General features: G+C 35.8%; 1 protein-coding gene across 1 annotated transcript; it reads left to right on the forward strand.

Annotated features, from left to right (window-relative positions):
- The first annotated feature begins 841 nt into the window (after window positions 1–841).
- Window positions 842–13328, forward strand: LOC110774955 (uncharacterized). The gene is made up of 13 exons (XM_021979555.2): window positions 842–1429; window positions 3654–3803; window positions 3890–4102; window positions 4186–4275; window positions 4423–4539; window positions 4782–5051; window positions 6053–6209; window positions 6985–7062; window positions 8439–8539; window positions 9400–9570; window positions 10929–11003; window positions 11378–11482; window positions 12721–13328. Exons 1-13 carry the CDS (start codon window positions 1031–1033, stop codon window positions 13072–13074), a joined length of 2280 nt encoding a protein of 759 aa, XP_021835247.2. The 5' UTR covers window positions 842–1030; the 3' UTR covers window positions 13075–13328.
- Window positions 13329–18956: the final 5628 nt, after the last annotated feature.

Below are 18956 nucleotides of genomic sequence, written 5' to 3' on the forward strand. Positions count from 1 at the left end.
CTCTTCAATTCGCAACTCAAACCCCCAAATTTTAGATTAAATTCATGCAACCCCAACTCCATTGAAGAAGCAACTAAGCTCTCGCGATGAAGATGCTTTTTAGAAACCCAACTCCATTGAAGAAGCAACGAAGCTCTGGATTAAATTCATATTTTCAAACCCAAAATTTTCCTCTTTTCCTCTCCGCTTCCCTGATTTTCGAACCCAGAAGTTACATTAATTGGATCAAAACATAAAGAAATCAATTCTGAATTTAGGATTTGGCAAATCAAATTGGGGATTTTAGCACGAATTGTGGAGCTAATTGATGAGATAATTGATTGAAGTAGAAGCATTATTGCTCGATTAATTTTATCACAAGTTTGATTTAAATTGGGCAAATTTTGAACCCAGATTTTCGAGAAGTTTGATTGAATTTTGAGTGAGTTTTTTTTTTTTTTGGTTGCTAAATCTTTAGGTTTGTTATGTATTAATCAGGTTTATTTGGAGGTTAATTGTTAATAATTAGGATAAATAGGTAAATTAGCACTAATGACTGACGGCGTTAGACTTCCGTTAGTAAGAAGGGTATTTGGTGCACAATAAGTTTAAATAGGGGTATAATATGTAATTTGAAACACGCGGGTGTATTTGGTGCATTTCGTTAAACCTCAAGGGCATTTCATGAAAAAACCGTAACTATAAAGATGATTAGGAAACAAATGTACTATTAAGTCTGACCCAACAATAAAAAACGAGTCATTTCATAAATAATAATTTCCCCACCAAATAATTATTTAATAATTGTTTTATGATTGAGATATTAATTACGGAGTACCATACTTCATTAATCCTTTAGACACGACTATTACACGTCTTAACTGTATTTCTCTGTTGCCTTTTTCTCCAATCTTAACACACTACCCATCATCCCCTCTCATATTCCAGAACAAATTCTCAGCTGTAAAACAACTCCGCCCAAAATTCTCACTTTCTCTCTCCTCCATTCTCTCCGATCAAACAAACCCTAGAAATCGTCTAATTTTCAGAAATGGCCTCGGCGGAAGAAGCTTTCATGGAGGCGGTGGAGGAAGGATTGAAGCTCTCAAAGAGGCTATACTTCGGCAAAGACAGGTCAGTGGCGCCGCCGAAACCTTCGCCGCCGATGTCGAAGAATCCGAATTTTTACCTTCCGACAGCTCCGATGGTTTATGCCGTAGTCTCCGACCCCGGAATCGTCGATAATCCTGATATTCCGAGTTACCAGCCGTATGTCTATGGTAGATGCGATCCTCCTGCGTTGATTCCTCTTCAAATGAATAACGTTTCAATGGAGGTTGATTGCTATTTGGATACGGTTTTCGTTAGGTTTTCTGGTGAATGGCGAGTTCATTGTGTCATGGGAAGTAAGTCCTGTGATTGTCGTCTCGCTGTTCCTATGGGCGAGCAGGTGATCGTCTGTTTCTCTCTCTTTTTTCTTTTTTTAATATTTGAAGTTTGATTCGGTTGATTATTTTTATTCTTGGTGTTGAATATTTTGATTTTATTGGATACTGAAAAAAATGGAGTGATATTAGCTGTCAGAAAATATGAAAATAGAGAGCTATCAAATCGGGTGTTCGGGTCAGGTTATGCTAGTTTGTATCATGTTAGGTTAATTAGCTGGTTAGTCGTATCCGATGACCGTTGTCCGCCGGCAAGCTCAGGTTAGGCCGGGTTGGGTCAATTTTTGACAGCTTTAGGCCTCTATACTGTAATACAATTTCTAAAGTGTATGGTGAGGAATGAATAGTTTGTTTTCTCCATACCAAGAAGAATGTATCTTTATGTTCAAAGGCGAAAATCACAGTATATTCTGAATATTGTCAGAGTAGTACTGATGTACTGTAGCAGTAAAATTTTGCTTAAGAGATAAATTACAGTAGTGTGAAGGATTAAAAACTACAAGTGAGTTGATACTATTTCAGTTATTTTTTGGGGGACAGTTTAAAGCGGAAACCACCAGTCCACCAGTGACATTTTTGTTCGGGGGATGGATGGAATTATAGTTCATCTTGTAGTAGGTTCTTCTCTAGGTACGGATATCTTTCAGGTTTACACAGTTTTACACTGATAGGTAAGATAATGGATTGCTTCAGTTTGGATTGGTATTAACAATAAGGTACATGAGGGACCACACTAATTGAAATATAAGGTTAGGTGCAAGCTATTCCTACAGCAGTGAAATAGTGGTTTGTCAGTTTTATGTTCTGTTTGTTTAAGGTTCCGTTTGGTTTGGTCTAAAACGTTCTCATGGAAAATGGGGTTTCCCCTTTCTCACGTGAAACATTTGTAGGAAAATTATTTCTCCCTTTTTCTTTATTTGGTTTGTTAAGGGGTGGAAAACATTTTCCTTTTGTTAAGTAGTAGATGCAACATTTCCTCCCTACTCCTTACCTCTATTTTTCTCTCCTCTCGTCCATATAATATTGACCTCTCTCCCTTCCATTCCCATTTTCCATTTTCTCCTAAACTTTTTCTAGTAAGGAACTAAACAAAGGAGATTTTTCTATAACTTGTTTACCATGGAAAATGATTTCCATTAAAAATGTTTTCCGTCGAACCAAATGGAGCCCTAAATCATAATGCATGCACGCCTGCACGGAGAAGTAATTGCGTGAGAGAAAGAATATGGAAGTGTTGTTTTTGTAAATGTATTACTCAAATCTAACATGAAAATTATACATAGTCTTGCTTCCAAATGAAATTGCTATTATCTGACCCTTAGAATCCAGGCATAATTTTACATTTCGTTGTCGTTTGCAAAGTTGCTTGAAGGCTATTGTAGAAAATAGTGTTAAATTAGTGGATAACTCTTCTTTTGGATGGGGATAAATTACTGAATTAATCAGTTGAGTTTTACATTTTGAATGTCCAAGTCCACCACTTAGCCAAATTTCTTCCCATATGGAGTATTGATAAAGGGATTCCCTTGAAGATAAATTTCAGTTTTTTCAGATTCATTTTTTTTCCCGCTGGATACACGCTCTCTTATTATGTCTCTATATTAGCTGAATCCACTATCCTTGATAAGTTGTAAAGTATTAGTAATCTCTTGGCAAGTTGACTTCACAAGCGGAATAACCAACTGGTGTAAACCTCTGATATGAGATGACTGCTTAGTGCAGACTACTAAAATACACTTCTTCAACATTTTACTCAATTGTTAAACCATCATTCTGGACTTTGAAATCGAGAGTTTGATAGGAGTGTTTACTTATTTTGTTGTTTTTCTCCATCAAGCAAATAACTGATTGCTTATTGTTTTGATTTTTTTTTTGTTGCAATTCTTTGTATAGCTTGATTTTGTAAATTCTGATCACCTTGAGCAAATGTCAAGAAATAGTGAATAGTAATCGTACAAAACGTTTTGTGGGTAGCTTTCTCTGACATAATTTTATTGGAGAGATTTGGACGGAAAAGAAAGGAACTGAAATTAATTGTCTTTCCTATGTTGGTTTTAAAATTGATATTGAATTTCATAGGAAAGGAAAGTAATTGGCGGGAGAAGAAGTTGGTCAAGTGAAGTTGTGAATGATTTTCCCCACTTCCTATCTCTTTCAACTTCATATTATAATCTCTAGAGCTTGCTTTTCTCCATCAATACGTTCTCAAACAATTTATCATTCTAACAGGGTTCAATTCTAGGTGTTGAGATTGATGTTCCGAGAAAGTCATATCATACTCAATTAGTTTCCATAGAAGATGAAAGGGGTAAAAAGGAACCAGGTGTTGATGATGGAGCATTTTTAAGGCCCGACATATTTTTCTTGACAATCCCACAGGTGAGCTGTCATTCCTGCTGTATGTCTGTAAGCAACTATGTTTTTTACGGAAGCACTGAATCTCATGTGTCCTATATCCTTGTAAGGTTGATGGTGGAACTAATATTTCTATCAAAATAAGCTGGTCTCAAAAGTTGTTGTATCATGATGGTGAGTTGTCTTTGTGCGTACCATATTGTTTTCCCGAGTATGTGACTCCTGCAAGCAAAAAGATACCACGAAGGGAGAAGATACAGCTAAACGTCCATCCAGGTGATAGAAGTGAAATTTTGTGCAAGACTATTAGTCACCCTTTAAAGGTAATAAAATTCTTATGTATATATATTCTATAAACATTAATGACATACGAGATTTTTCTAACATCTCGTAAAAATCATTCCAGGAACGAAAACGACAAGTAGAATGTCTTGCATTCTTGTATGAGTCAGATGTTCTCACGTGGTCAAATACAGATTTCAGCTTCTCATACAGCGTGAGATTTCTTTCTCCATTGTGCCAATTTTCTTTTAATAGTGTTGCAGAGGGATGGTTTTACTTACCAAAGACATCTTTTGATGCAAACTTGTACTTTGTGCGTGATGTATAAGCTAATCATCTTTTCTAATTATTCACTTTTTAGGTTCCTACAAGTTGTATATTTGGCAGTGTGCTCTTGCAGTCGCCATCAATTGATGATATAGATCAGAGAGAAATGTTCTGCGTGCATTTTCTTCCAGGAACCCAGCAAGGCAAAAAGGTTAGACTCGGTATTCTTGTAACAGTCTAAACAAGGAGAGAAAAAAAGGTTCAGTTAGCTTCTTTATTTTGCATGTCTATCTTCTGCTTAGATGTACCTCAAGATAATATGCACTGGAAACCTTGTTTTCAGCTATTATTTCAGATATTTGTTTCTTCTCCTTCTTAACACTGTTTTTGTTCAATCTTTTCCTCTGAGATGACAATGTATATTTTCTAATACGCTGTGCCTATTTTTTCCAGGTTTTCACCAGGAATATTGTTTATGTTGTTGACATCAGTAGTAGCATGGAAGGAAAGCCACTTGCGGCTACCAAGAAATCATTGTCTGCAGCACTCTCTGAGCTTTCTCCCGAAGATATGTTCAACATAATAGCTTTTAATGGAGAGACCTTTCCTTTTTCGTCATCTATGAAGCTTGCCAATCAGGAGACAATCGATAGAGCCATACAGTGGATGGAGGATACTCTTCTGGTCGGGGATGGCACCAACATTTCTCTTGCTCTTGACAAGGTTGTTTATTTTTCTCAACCTAATTTTTATGAATGAGGTTCACCCGTAATAAACTAAATTAATGTTACTCCAAAAAATAATCTGGTAGGGTTTTATTGACAGGATACTGGAACCACTAGGTTTTCTTACGCTTCTTGTCAATGAATTTGGACCACCAGTGCTGTTTACCTTACTTTCAGTCACTAGCTGCATGCCATGAACGACTTATATTTAGGCATTGCATGATTCTGCCTGTCAAGGAGTAGTGCTATATGTGGCGATTTAGGCTGTAGGGGAAACCAAATGATTGATGTGACTGTGGACATTGGCATGAAGATCGCCAATACTTTGCTTGAATCGATCCCCTTATTTCCTTAATATCCAGCTTTTCATTACCTATCAATATCTGTAAGACGAAGGTCTCTCTGAAGGTGAGAGCATTTATCTGGACGTTTAGCTTTGGGAAGGCGCAGCAAGAACGTGATATGCTCCGAGAACGTAGGCTGGGTTTGGCTATCTTACCTTACATGCTTGCTTTACCAAGCTATTAGTTAGTCTTGCTCACATATTCTTTCACTGTGAAATGTGTCATGGAATATTTGAAGAAGATTTTTGCATTGTACAAATATGCATGCATTTGTCCTTCAAATATACAAGAGGTGGGAGGGACGAAGGAGATGTTACTTTTAGCGGAATGTTATTGTGGGGGAATCTTGTGGAGTGTTTGGCTAGAATGCAATGCCTATATTTTCTGGAGTAGATGTTTCGCATGATTTATTGTGGGATGATTGGTACATCTGGCAGGGGCTTAGAAAGTTGTTTAATTGCGGAAATACAAAGGAGTTGGGCTAATTGAACGCATTTCTCTGTACTACTCTCTTTATTGTTTTAGCAGAATATTCTACCTTTTAAATAAAAGATTGCCATCAGTTTTTATGTAAGATACTGCAGACATTCATGCGGCTGGAAGATTTAGCCTTTTTTTATATCTTATGCTGAAGATAAGCCTTTTTATTGGGCAGGCGATGGAGATGTTATCAAATACGCGTAATGCGTTGCCAATGATTTTCCTGATCACTGATGGAGCTGTTGAAGATGAGAGACGTATATGTAATGTTGCAAAGAGTCGTCTGTCCAGTATGAAACCCATATGTCCGCGCATACATACCTTTGGAATTGGTAAATAGTATTCTTTCTTGCTTGTCTTGACTAGTAAATAGTGTTCTTTGACTTCTTTCTTGCCTGTCTTGAGTAGTATGTCTGGCATTGACGGTAATGGTATTGTGTTTTGAGAAATTGTACACATATATGTCACAAACTGTGTTGTCCATTTGTCCCATACATGTCATGATGTTGCATTTCTGTTTTATTTTTTTCGAAGGGATGTTCACTATAAGAAGATTTTCAAAGTTATAAAAAATACCCGTTTGGATTCTCTACTATGTGGTGGGGTTGGGAGACTTTTTGGTTGTGCCATCTTGTTTAGATGATGAAATCCTGCTTTATCTACCCAATGTACGAATTGCATTTCACTGCCACATCTGGGTCTTTTTTATCGTTCATCTAATTTTTGTTTCAAGTAGAATGACAAGACATAAAAATCACTCTGCTTCGTTATCATAATTGAGACTTACATGTTCTAGACTCTGATGCTACTCATAGTGTAATTGGTTTGGAGTAAAATGATCCATCACTTTGTTGGGTTTTGAATAAATGGTGCAGTTATTTTGCGTCTGTAGTTTTTTGTTTCTTGTTGGTGCAAAGAAGTATTGGGTCCTTTGTTTTACCATGCATCAAACCCAACTGCTGTTAGTTGCTGATTGAAACACAAATTTATAACTAAGAAACTTTATTGAACAGTGGACACGCTGTAGGAAAAGTTTTGCATATATGCGAGGACGGCTTTATTTTCTAATTTTGTGAATCTCAAACTTCTATATTGTACTGAATGCAGGTATATATTGTAATCACTACTTTTTAAGAATGTTGGCAATGATTGGGCAAGGCCATTATGATGCTGCCTATGAAGCAGGTTAGTCTCATGGTTCTTGATATAAACTCATCCTAGTGATGTAATCTGCTTGCAGTCAGAGTAGTACTATCAGGCAATGCAATAGAATAACCTGTATGTCCATCTATTACTGTCTAAAACCTCAAATATCTGCTGTGCAGCCTTTTTGTTATCTCCTACACCTTGCTTATTACTCCCTCCGTCCCTAAAAGATTGCCTCAATTTCCTTTTCGGTCCGTCCCTTTTAGTTTGCTCCATACCATTTGTACTATGTGGTCCTCACATTTTTCTTCTCACATTCTATTATTTAAATTAGCAAAAAGACAAAACTACCAACCACTTGCTTTTCTTTTGCCTTCGATCTTAATAAAATGAAAAATGTGATATGGAGCAATCTTTTAGGGACGGAGGGAGTAGTATTTTTGGGTTGGGTTAGGGAGATTTTGGTGACAGAAGATAAAGCATAGACATAAAGAGAATAATGATTAATTTAAGTGTGGGTGGGTGGGGAGGATTTAGAGACAACATGAAGAAATTATTGGTTAATTGAATTTCTAGTTTACTTTCTCTTTCTGTATATTTTCATGTTGTTTGTGTATCTCATTTAAGTATTTATGTGTATCAGGAGAACTTCTAGAAGAGATATGATCATATCATAATAATTGAACTTTTGAAAACAATTAAGGGATGAACAAAGGGGAATAATAAAGGTTTGGGAAGGTGGAACATAACTGTGGGAAACTTCGAAGGAATTAGATAATTATTTTATTCAATATCTATTGGACTGGAATCAGAAAATAAAACAAATTTTATTTCACAATTGCTCATTAAGGCTTGGAATGAAACCAAATTCCATTTCATGTCTCCTGAGTAGGGCGGTGCTTGTACAGTTACTCCCTCTATTTCAAAAATTAGAGGGAGTGGAATTGAATCAATTTAGAACACCTCTTAGTTTTCATCACTTGGAATGCGACATCTTTGTTTTTTTTTTTTTTGACGATTTTACAGTTTACTCCCTCTATTGCAAAAAAATGACTTCTCTTTTTGAGGATGAACACCATTTATATTATCCAAGTTTATACTTGAGTGAAATTGCATATAATGATTGTATTTTTGTTGTCGATGCAAGTAATGTAGCGTTATACTATACTTTGTCGTGTAACTTATTCTTTTCTTTTAAGGGTAAATTAGTAGTCAAAGTTTTGGCACATAAAGCGAACTCATAAGTATTTTGAAATGGAGTGAGTATTATGTAGCATGCTATTTTTGTAGTGCAATCGCCTTGTCATTGAGAAGATACAAGTACTGTTTTTTATCAATATTGTTGTTGTTCATGCAGGAAAAAGAACCTGTCGACTCCGAATCTGATCCTTATTTTATTGTTTTGGTTTGTTCAGATTCAATTGAGCCTCGTTTGCAGAAATTAATTACTAGAGCCTCATCTACTGTATTTGCAAATATAGCCTTTGATACATTAGATGAGCTTGACAATGCCGAGGTATGTCTCATCTTCTAGCTTATGGACTTGAGAAATTATTGCATAATATCTAGACACTCACCGGATTACAGTGCCTAAGGCTGAGAAAAAACTCGTTTGTGCCTTTATATGTAGTTTTGTGTTATAATATTCTTCCCTACTATTGTGTTTATTTCTATTTATTCATAACTGTGACATCAAGGTGTGAAAGGAGGGTATCTTTAGAATTGTACATCTCTGAACATTAGATGTGGAGTTTACTTTAAGTATAGTGAAACTGATAGGTTTGTTGATCATGTTCTGAAAAAACCCACTCAAACTCCTTGAGTGGTTCTACTATGGAGAAAGTAGTATGCGACTGCAGACACTTCAATTAGTTCCCAAAACATCATAATTATTACCTTCCAGCTTACATCATTATGGCAAAGGAAAGTAAGCCCATATCATGACTGAAAGATTATGAAAATGATCTAACAATAACCATAGAATGATGTCCGTGTATCTTTTAGGTGAAAATCATATATGTCACATTATTGAATCCAGGCTGGAGTTTGGACACTCATTAAAATCCAAGCAGTATTGCTATAAGACTGTTTTATAATTTTATGTGCCTGTATTCGACTAAGTTGGTGTTTGGATGTTCATGTTTGAAAACAGTTAGTTATGTATGTCTATGTAATTTCTGTACTCAATTGATAGGGGATTTTTTAAGGGTTAAAGACTGAAAATTTTAAGTACTAATTAGCTAACATTTACACTGAATGAGTCATGTTTTATTTGGTGGACTAATGACGTCATGTTTTATTTTATTTGTTTAATGTCCTAATTGATAGCATGCTTAGCTTAAAAGTTATTTCGTTTGTTTGTAATGGAAACATCAGGTGCACCCAATCAATGTTCCAGATCTTTCATCAGAAAGCCCATTGACAATATCAGGAAGATACAGCGGAAAGTTTCCTGAAGTTGTCAAAGCAAGAGGCATTATCGCTGACATGACCTGCTATGAGATGGATCTGAAGGTTCACAAGGCCAAGGCAATCCCTCTTGATAAAGTAAGTTATCATCACTTTATTTCTTTGATTTTTGAGTTTTATGGTGTCATACTGTGTCAATTGACATTGCCGCTGGGATTGTTAGAACTTGATAAACCCGTAGCATATTTTGTCGAATATTGTCTTCGCGGGGTCTGCCTCTTTTTGCTTCCTGTCGCCAGAATGACTTTAGTGTGTCCTTGTTTTGTTCTTCTTGAAAGAAGACCTACAGAGAAAGTATGTGCGTGGTATTATATCTGCAATATCAGCAAAACACTTTTTTAATCAACTAAAATAATAATTCGGTTACAATCCGAATCCACAGCTACAATCTTGCTATGCGTAATTGTTGATGATTCTGCATCTTTCTTTAAAGTGGAGGCCTTCATAATCCAAGCTGCGATTGTTGGATCCAAAAATGTAAGCAATAAAATAAATCTTTTTGAACCCCAACCAACTTATTAAATAACGTGAACTTAATATTGAAAAACCATGTAACATAGACTAGAAGGAAAAGACCCCCACAAGAAAGGAAGAAAATAACTTCACCTGATTTTCTTTTGTGGAAGCTCCTTTGATAAATAACTTTGTGCTGCACAATCTGGACATCGTAGCTGATCCTAACTGAGTGATTACAATGTGTGCGATCTTGATGCTGACCGCATGCTATTCTAATATAAATATTTCACTTGTTACTTTTTTAGATCCATTTCATAGCAGGTCCCATTTCTGGGAGAAAACAGACAAATTTATTAGATGGAATACTCTCTCCCTCAGTTCAAGGCTGAAATCTTTCTTTCCTATTGTTGCCAATTTTGTACTCCACATTTTCATCTTGACATCATTGCTAATCTAAGCTTACTGAGATGAGTAAATCTAAAATTGATGTAGGCTACTCATCTCCATACTGACAGCACTACATTCTAATTTAGAAATTCTCGCTTTGAGCTTTTTTTTTTGTTTGTGAAATGTTTTTTGACAGAGGATCTTATAGAAACATAAAATTTATCATTAATCTTGTTTTGAAGCGAATAAATGCATAATGAATATCTGGAGGAAAACTTTATCTGGTTTGGCATTTGTCTGGCCTTCCTCACATAATAATAATGAGGTATCTAAATCATAGTTTATCTCTGAAGTTGAGTTGAAGAGCTTGGCTTTCTGATTGTCTAAGGCGGGCCAAACCATTGCATGAAACATAGAAAAGTTGCAATTGACAGTCTGTGAAATAAAGTTATAATTTTTTTTTAAATAAATAGAAATAAAATGACAGAATTTATGTTGCTCTATAGTCTTTATACTTTTGTGACAGGAAATAAAGAAGAGTCTTGTTGCATCCCTATTTTTTTGTGCTTTTAGCTGATTAGTCTGTTTTGCAGATATTGGCCCTGCAGCAAATTACTATTTGCACATCTAAAGCATGGTATTTGGAGGATAAACAACTTGAGAAAAAGGTATTTTGCTTTGGTGTTTTTTAAAGTATGACGTCTGCGCTGCACATACACACATAGGGTTGTGCAAGGGTTTTAGCAAGAGGGAAAAAGTAGATAGGAAAAACGAGTGGGTGAGTGTGGGACCAAACTCTATATAAGATAGAGAGTAGGTAGTTAGGAAGTAGGGGGGTATTAGACACACAAGATGCATGTAATCAACATAATCCTCTAAAATCAGAAGATATATGGCCATTTGAAATTACGGGGTTAACTTGATCAGTTTAAGAGTTCTATAACAGGCCATGGAGGATCAAAACACCAAATTAGGCATTTAGCAGTGTCTGTACATGACAACAGTTTGTAATTTACACTAATTGTTATCTGGAAATTGGCAGATTGCAAAAATGAGCATTCACAATGGCATTGTCTCAGAGTACACATCTATAGCCTTATTAATGACTGAGACCCTGAACAAAGAGGCAGAAGCAGTTGCTAAGCAGGTATTGTTTAGACATAATTGCTGCTATTACAATTTTTTTTGTAGTACTGATAGTCACTCATTCCTTTTATATCATTTGCTGAGTACGTGTTAAGGTTGATTTAACTCCTGAAAGCACTAACATGAAGCCACAAAGAATAGCCATCAAATGTAGAATCTTTGGGCCTAAAAAAATAATTAAATAGACCTTATCTTTTGGTCTAACATCATCTATCAGCTTCTTTTTTTGTAGTGGTATACTGAATGTGAACCTTATCCATGCGAGTATCATGTATTATCTTCCTTTTCTTCTGTGAATTCCCTGTCAAACCTATAAGATCATTCAAAACCTTCTCGAGCAGCGATAGGTTCTTCCTTGGAGGTACTAAACTTTGCACCTCCCAACAACCGCCTAAAATACCACACAAAATATCACACACTAATGATTTGCAAGTACTACCATAACCATATAAGATGTGTAATAACACCCTATTGAAGATGTGAAGTACCACACCCATCCACAAATGCAATTTAAACACGGGGTTGGACTGCTTTTCTACTTCCTGCTGGGCAACACAGAGTTCACCATAACCATATTAGATGTATAGTAACATCCTATTAAAGATGTGAAGTACCACACCCATCCAACGCACCACCACAAATGCAATTTAAACACGGGTTGGACTGCTTTTCTACTGCACTATGTGCTTTCACTTTGTGAGGTGAAGTGAGGAGATCCCTTTGCCCTAGTATGGCAAGTGAAGTGCAGCAAAGATTCAGAACCGCTAGCAACACTTGTCAATTCAAAAGGCTGGTCAAAGAGGACCCCGCTTAAGAACCTTATCGCTATATATGTTCACCCTCCTTCAGATGGTATGCTCATTAAGAAATTGGTAATGCTGAAGCGGTCAGCATAAAAGAGAAAACCCTATTTGGTAATGCTGCATCAGTCCATGGAGTCAGTACCCTAATGAATAATGAGCATAGTTTATACTATCTTAAAAGCACCTCAGTTAACATCAGACAATCGGAATATGTTAATAGAACCACTAACCTACAAGGAAAAGGTTAAATTAGTCCTTTTCATTTATCCTTTTGTTAAAATTACTAGGTTATGATTTTGCACATTATGGCCTCTGGCCTCCAGCATTCGAAGAACACGTTTTTCTTATGTTTTTTTAACATTTAAGAGCTGTGGGGGGTACGAGGTGGGGGTAATGTGTAGCTTATTATACTTATAGTGCATTGGTTTGTAAGCAGAAGAAAACACCGAGCAAAACTGAAGCAGAAAAGACAGACCCTAAGCCGCCCCAAAGACTAAAAGTGTTGAAAAATATTGGCATTGGGTTTGGAAATGTGAAGGCAACCGCTAAAAACATCTCTCCAGGTTTTAATGAACCAAAACCACCAGAAGCAGCTGAAGTATTCGCGAAGGCAGCCTCAGATTGCTGCACAACGGCGTGTGGATATTGCTGTTGTATGTGCTGTGTAGAGGCGTGTTCAAAGGTCAATAACCAAGCCGCGGTTGTTTTCACTCAGCTTTTAGCATCGCTAGCTTGTCTTGGTTGCATTACATGCTGTATAGAAATATGCTGCCCGGGAAACGACAACTAAATGATACAGTTGATGGGGTAAACTTCGTAGCAATTATATTTATACTTTTAGAAATTTGTGTTTATAGGCTTATAGGGTCAGTTCTTAACTGTAAATTACCAAATCTACAATTTTATTTCCCTGTAAGTAAATATATACACTTCCCACTTATATATCTTATTCAATCTACTATGCAAGTTACATACGCAACAACATTATGTACAGGAATTAGTTATAAGTTAACCCCTCTTGTTTTGTGTTGATTCTGAAAATAACCCTTGTTTACAGTGAGCTGAAAGTGTAATTTATCGATTTTATCTTTTGATGGCCTGCAGTTCAACTTGTCATTTTTTTTTTCTCAGGGTTATGAAAATATTGTTAAACCGTACTTAACCAGCACAATCCAGTGTAATTTATCCTTGAATAACCTGTAATTCAAATGTTATTTTCTCGTTTCTGAAAATAAACCATTAAACATTACCAGGTGATTAACCAGCATTATCAATTGTTTAAAAGGATCTCGTGTACATATATCAATCACATAATAAGGGTGCTGATTGAATACATACGTCTGATGCGTGTACTCCTGTTTGTTCATGATCTGAGTTTTAAGATGAGGAATCCAATTGTCATACTTCCAGTGGTGTCTCGGCTCTTTAGCATGAATAATATCTCTGTTTATCTGTTATTATCACAATAATGAGCTATTTATCTTTCAATGGAGGGGACGACACCAAGTTTTTCAACAGACTATCGACTCAAATTACTTCCTTTGTTGCTTCACATGCAACGGACTATCGACCCAAATTACTTCCTTTGTTGCTTCAGTTGTAGAATCTACAATAGTATTTTGCTTAGCGTTTTTCCACATTACCTCTTTCCCGTTGAGGCAGAAGGCAAAATTAGACTGTGATCTAATGATATACTTGGCAACAGCCCAACGTGCCACGCTTGGGGTTGAATGGTATCTTCTCGTATCATTGAGTGTGTACGAAACATTAGGATGTGTTCAAATCGATCATAACATACATGATTAAATAAACCATATGGTATCTTACTCTTACTCTTTCGCTCATCATTTGTTTTAGGACCCCCAGTCGATCTTGCTAAAACCACTCCATGCGACATGGTCAGGTTACCTCTTTTGGAGTCAATCACATTAAATCATGTCAACACCTTATTGAATAAGTGCTATGAATTAGTCCAATCACCCTGTTAGATCTATCTCTTTAGATCTTGATGCCCATTGTGTATTGTGCATTTTCTAGATCCTTCAACATAAACATTTCCTTAGACAAATCTTTATATGATTCTGAAGGATATATGTCGATCATCAAAAGGTGCATTTGATCTAATAATACTTGGTTTAGATTGATTGATGGATATAATTAATTCAATAAGATCAAGTGTTAGGATCGTCTAGCCGGAGGCCGCACCCCGCTTGCTTGACTTTGAGGTACATTCTCTACCACCCGACTAGACCAAATCAGGACAATGTGCTCAGCTTATATTTGGGGTGTTTATAAGTAGTTTTTATTTGGAAGATTTAATATTAATCCAACCATTGGCCAATCTTCTTTTATTAATTCCACCTACGACATATTTTTAATAATTCCACCTTTACTACCCAATGTCTTTTATTGGATTTAAGTGACCAATAACCAGTGAAAAAGTCAAAGAGATGGTGATGAATGATTTTATTTTTTGGTGTTAGCACCCGGTTCACCTTTCGGGCTAATCCGGATTCGGGGCGAGTTCTGGGTGGGTAGGTTCTAGTCCCCTCCCAATTTTTGTTGTGGGGGATCGAACATGAGTCCTCCCTACCAAGTTCAGCCCCAATCACCACTGAACTAACAGGCAATTGGTAATCATGACTGAATATATCGAGAGAGAGTACCCCAAATTTTTGGCTGTATAGGTATGCATGCAATTTTGCATGCATATGAGTTTCAAATGCTTGGTTTTAGAAGTTTCAACCTTTTTTTTAGTGCATTTTTTTGTTTTCTCTCTTTGTAATACCCCGAATTTTTAGAACTTGATTAATTATCCTTAATTATTTTTACTTAGCTTAAATTCGTTTTAAATCCAAAAATTTGAACTTTATTTTGATTAACAAAGTTTTATTTTTTTAATCGTTACACGATTTATTATTTTTCAAATTTTATAATTTAATTTCATATTTACGAGCTTAAGCTACCTTTTAAATTTTAAATTATATTTCGTAATATGTAAAAGATTTTAATAATTTCAAAAACGTTCTTATCAACGACTAATTTTATTCAAAAACTAAATTTATTTTATTAGCACTTTATAAAAGAATTATTCTGGAAATTAATTTTAGTGATCCTATTTTCATCCAAAAATAGCAATAAAATTCTGAAAATTTGTCCTACATTGTAGATTTACCAAAATTCCCTTTTGACCCATTAAAATCAAGTCAACCCTTCTCTCTTTTCCTCTTCTCTGCCGTGTAAACATGAGCATTTGGCAGCCATGGAGTTTGCCATCTATTACATCTATAAACTTTAGGCTTGCTGATTCACTCACCTAAAGTCACTAGATTTCATTACTCATCACTACTTTTCTCTATTTTCTTACATTTGTCATCTAAAATTCTTCGAATTTGGATCATCAATCACGTAACTTGCTCAATGCCAATGCTATAAATAGCTGTTCAACTATACTGGAATTTCAACCCTCAAACCACCAACAAACAATAAACATTCCAATTCCAATTTTGATTTTTGATTTTTGATTTCTAAATTTACCTCTTAAATTAATTCAAAAATAAAAATTAAAAAAAAAAACTCACCACAACCACCACCGACTGTCGCCACCACCACCATTAATACCGCCAACACCACCACCACCATTAAGCCACCAATGCCTTTTCTCCCAGCCGGAAACCACCACAACGACCACCATCAATTTTAGACCACCGAACACCACCCTCGTTGAGTCGTTTCTCTCACTCGCCCCTCCTTGCTTTCTCTTTCCTCCGCGAGCAACGCTCAGCCAACAGAGCCGCCGTACTGGCGCGCTGCTTCTTCTGCGCCGGTGCGCCGCCCTCCTTCAGCCTCCGACACCGAGCCGCCCAAGCCGAGCCACCGCCTCCTTCTTTCCTCCCTTTCCCCTCCCTCTACTGCCCGCCTTCCTCTTCTCTGTTTTGGTCGACTTCTAGGAAGTCAAGAGACCAATTTCAATTTTTGCAACACTGACTTCAGTTATCCCAAAACCAAAAAGAAGGGCTGGCCCAAAATCAAACTATTTGGGTTTTGGTAAGGCTCACTTATATTTTCAGATTCATTCAAAATCTTATTATCCATATTTTCATGAAAGAATAATTAGATAATAAATTCAACTTTGGTTCATACGAATAACTACCAATAATTATATGTTTTTTTTCAGAAAAAAAGAATATAATTTATTAAAATGAGTTGCTAGCTTGACTTAATATGGAATTCAATAATATTTTATGAAAATCAATTTATGAATTTATAAACTAAAATTATTATATAGAAAATATTGGTTTTTAAGTATTTATCGTTTTAATACTAATTCAATAATTTGATACTTTGAAAGAAATCAAACTCGGAGCTCAGGAAGAACGAACCAACGAAAAGGCTTAGCAAATCGTGGAATTGAGGTAACGGTTATTGCTAGTACCCGCAATCCCTTCGAAATGTATTTATGAATGATGTCATGAATGATTGATGTTTTATAATGATGTTTTATGATTTGCGGGATTACAAGTATGATTTGATTGAATTGTTTTACGATAATGCAGCTTTATGCAAAGTATTGATTTAATGAATTATTATTCCTGAAAGAAATGATTTTATGAAATAACGAGATTTAATGATTTTATTGAACTATCCTGAATGAATGAGATTTTCCTGATTAATGTTCCATTAAAAGAAATGTAAACATGATAAATGAAAGTTTAAGAACTGGTCAAGTTCCCCTAATATGGAGCCCAGGCTCCCCCTGATAAGAAGCACTGGCTTCCCCTGATATGGAACCAAGGTTCCCCCTGATAAGAAGCACTGGCTTCCCCTGATATGGAACCAAGGTTCCCCCTGATAAGAAGCACTGGCTTCCCCTAATATGGAACCAAGGTTCCCCCTTATAAGAAGCACTGGCTTCCCCTGTTATGGAGCACTGGCTCCCCCTGTTATGAAGCACTGGCTTCCCCTGTTCGTAGGAGACGTCCTACCATGTTTTCCTGTAAAGTCCTGACGACCAGAATAATTCTGTTAAAAGGAAAAAGATTAATGAAATGATGTTCCTGAAATAATGTTCCTGAAATGATGTACCTGAATTGATGTTTCTGAAATGACGTTTCTAAAATTATGTTTCTGAAATGATGATGCTTATGAAATGATGATTTATTAAACGTTTTACGATATTCTATTCTCCCTGTTTATTAAATAAAATGAATTGAAATGATGTTGCGATACTAGGGTAACTCGTTACTGAGTCTTCGGCTCACCGTTTTGTTTTCTGTTTTAGGTACTGCTGGGGACCACGGAAACAAGTAGTGGCGAGGATTTCACTATTACAATGTTCACCTAAGTTAATGTTAAGTTGTAAAGTTTAAGTGAAGATTCTTGATTAAGTTACATACTTTTATTAAGAAATTAAAAAGGATTATTATGTTAATTTTGGAGTTTAATAGTAATTATTATGATGGTTGCCTTGTAATTCCCAAGAGGGAGTTACGGCAGGTAATGTCCCGACCGAATTAGGTTAATTCTGCTGCTAATTATGCTTTAATAAGTGATTTAGAGGTCGGGGCGTTACACTCTTTTTTCTTCTTTTTTTTAGTTTTAATTTTTAATTTTTTTGAAAATTTTATCACGCTTGTTTTCCAAAAAAAATCTCATTATTTGAGTAAGCTGCAAGCACACATAAGAAACAAACAAATGGACATTTAAAGTAATATTATGAACATTCATGTTAAAACAATGAACATGTCATTTATTTTCTATATGTTTCCTCTATTGTAGTTGTTGCTGCCTATTTTCTCTTTCTATATGCTCTCAATTTTTCTGCTTCCTTCCTTTTGACTTCTACTTTTTTCGCTACACCGGTCTCTTCTCTTTCTCTCTGCTTCCTTATTTGCAGATTTCTTTTCTTGTTGCTTCTGCCTTCAATTCTTCTTCAATTCTTGCAGCCGCTCTTTAATACCACATCTTCCATTTCTAAATCGTTTTTTTCGTTTGTTGGCGCATTCATATTAACATTTTCCTTCCTCCAGAAAATCATAATTTTGTTAGTTGAACACTATTCTGTATAAGTTGAACATAAGACTTGAGAAACTGAACACCACACAAACGTGTTCTTATTTATGAACATATCATAGTTTTATAAGTTGAATTTAGTTGAACATGATTATTTATAAGTTGAACATGAGACTTGAGAAACTGAACATCACACAAAAGTGTTCTTATTTGTGAACATCATATTTTATAAGTTGAACATGATGAACTATAAACCGAACATGACAATATTCAGACAGCGTCACTTTTTATCTTTTAGTAAAGAATAATGAACATCTGCTTATTACTGTTGTTGCTTGCCTTTTAGTTGAACATGATTTTGTACATATTTCTTTATAAGTTGAACATGAGACATGAAATGCCCCTGAGGTTTGCAAAAATGCACCAAATACCCTCGCGTCTTTTGAATCACATAATATACCCCTATTTTTGTGTACTGTTCATGAGATGCACCTTTGAGTTAACGTCGTTAGTCTGCCGTTAGTCGCGTTTTACTATTTTGCCCTTAATACATATTTTTCGACATAAATTCCAAAAAAAAAAAAAATCTCAAACTTCTTTCTCTTTCTCTCTCCTCTCCGATGTTCTTCCTCCTGCTCTCAGGTCGTCGACGGCGTCCGA

This window comes from Spinacia oleracea, chromosome 2 (assembly GCF_020520425.1).
Source record: "Spinacia oleracea cultivar Varoflay chromosome 2, BTI_SOV_V1, whole genome shotgun sequence".
In the NCBI taxonomy this organism is placed as follows: domain Eukaryota; kingdom Viridiplantae; phylum Streptophyta; class Magnoliopsida; order Caryophyllales; family Amaranthaceae; genus Spinacia; species Spinacia oleracea.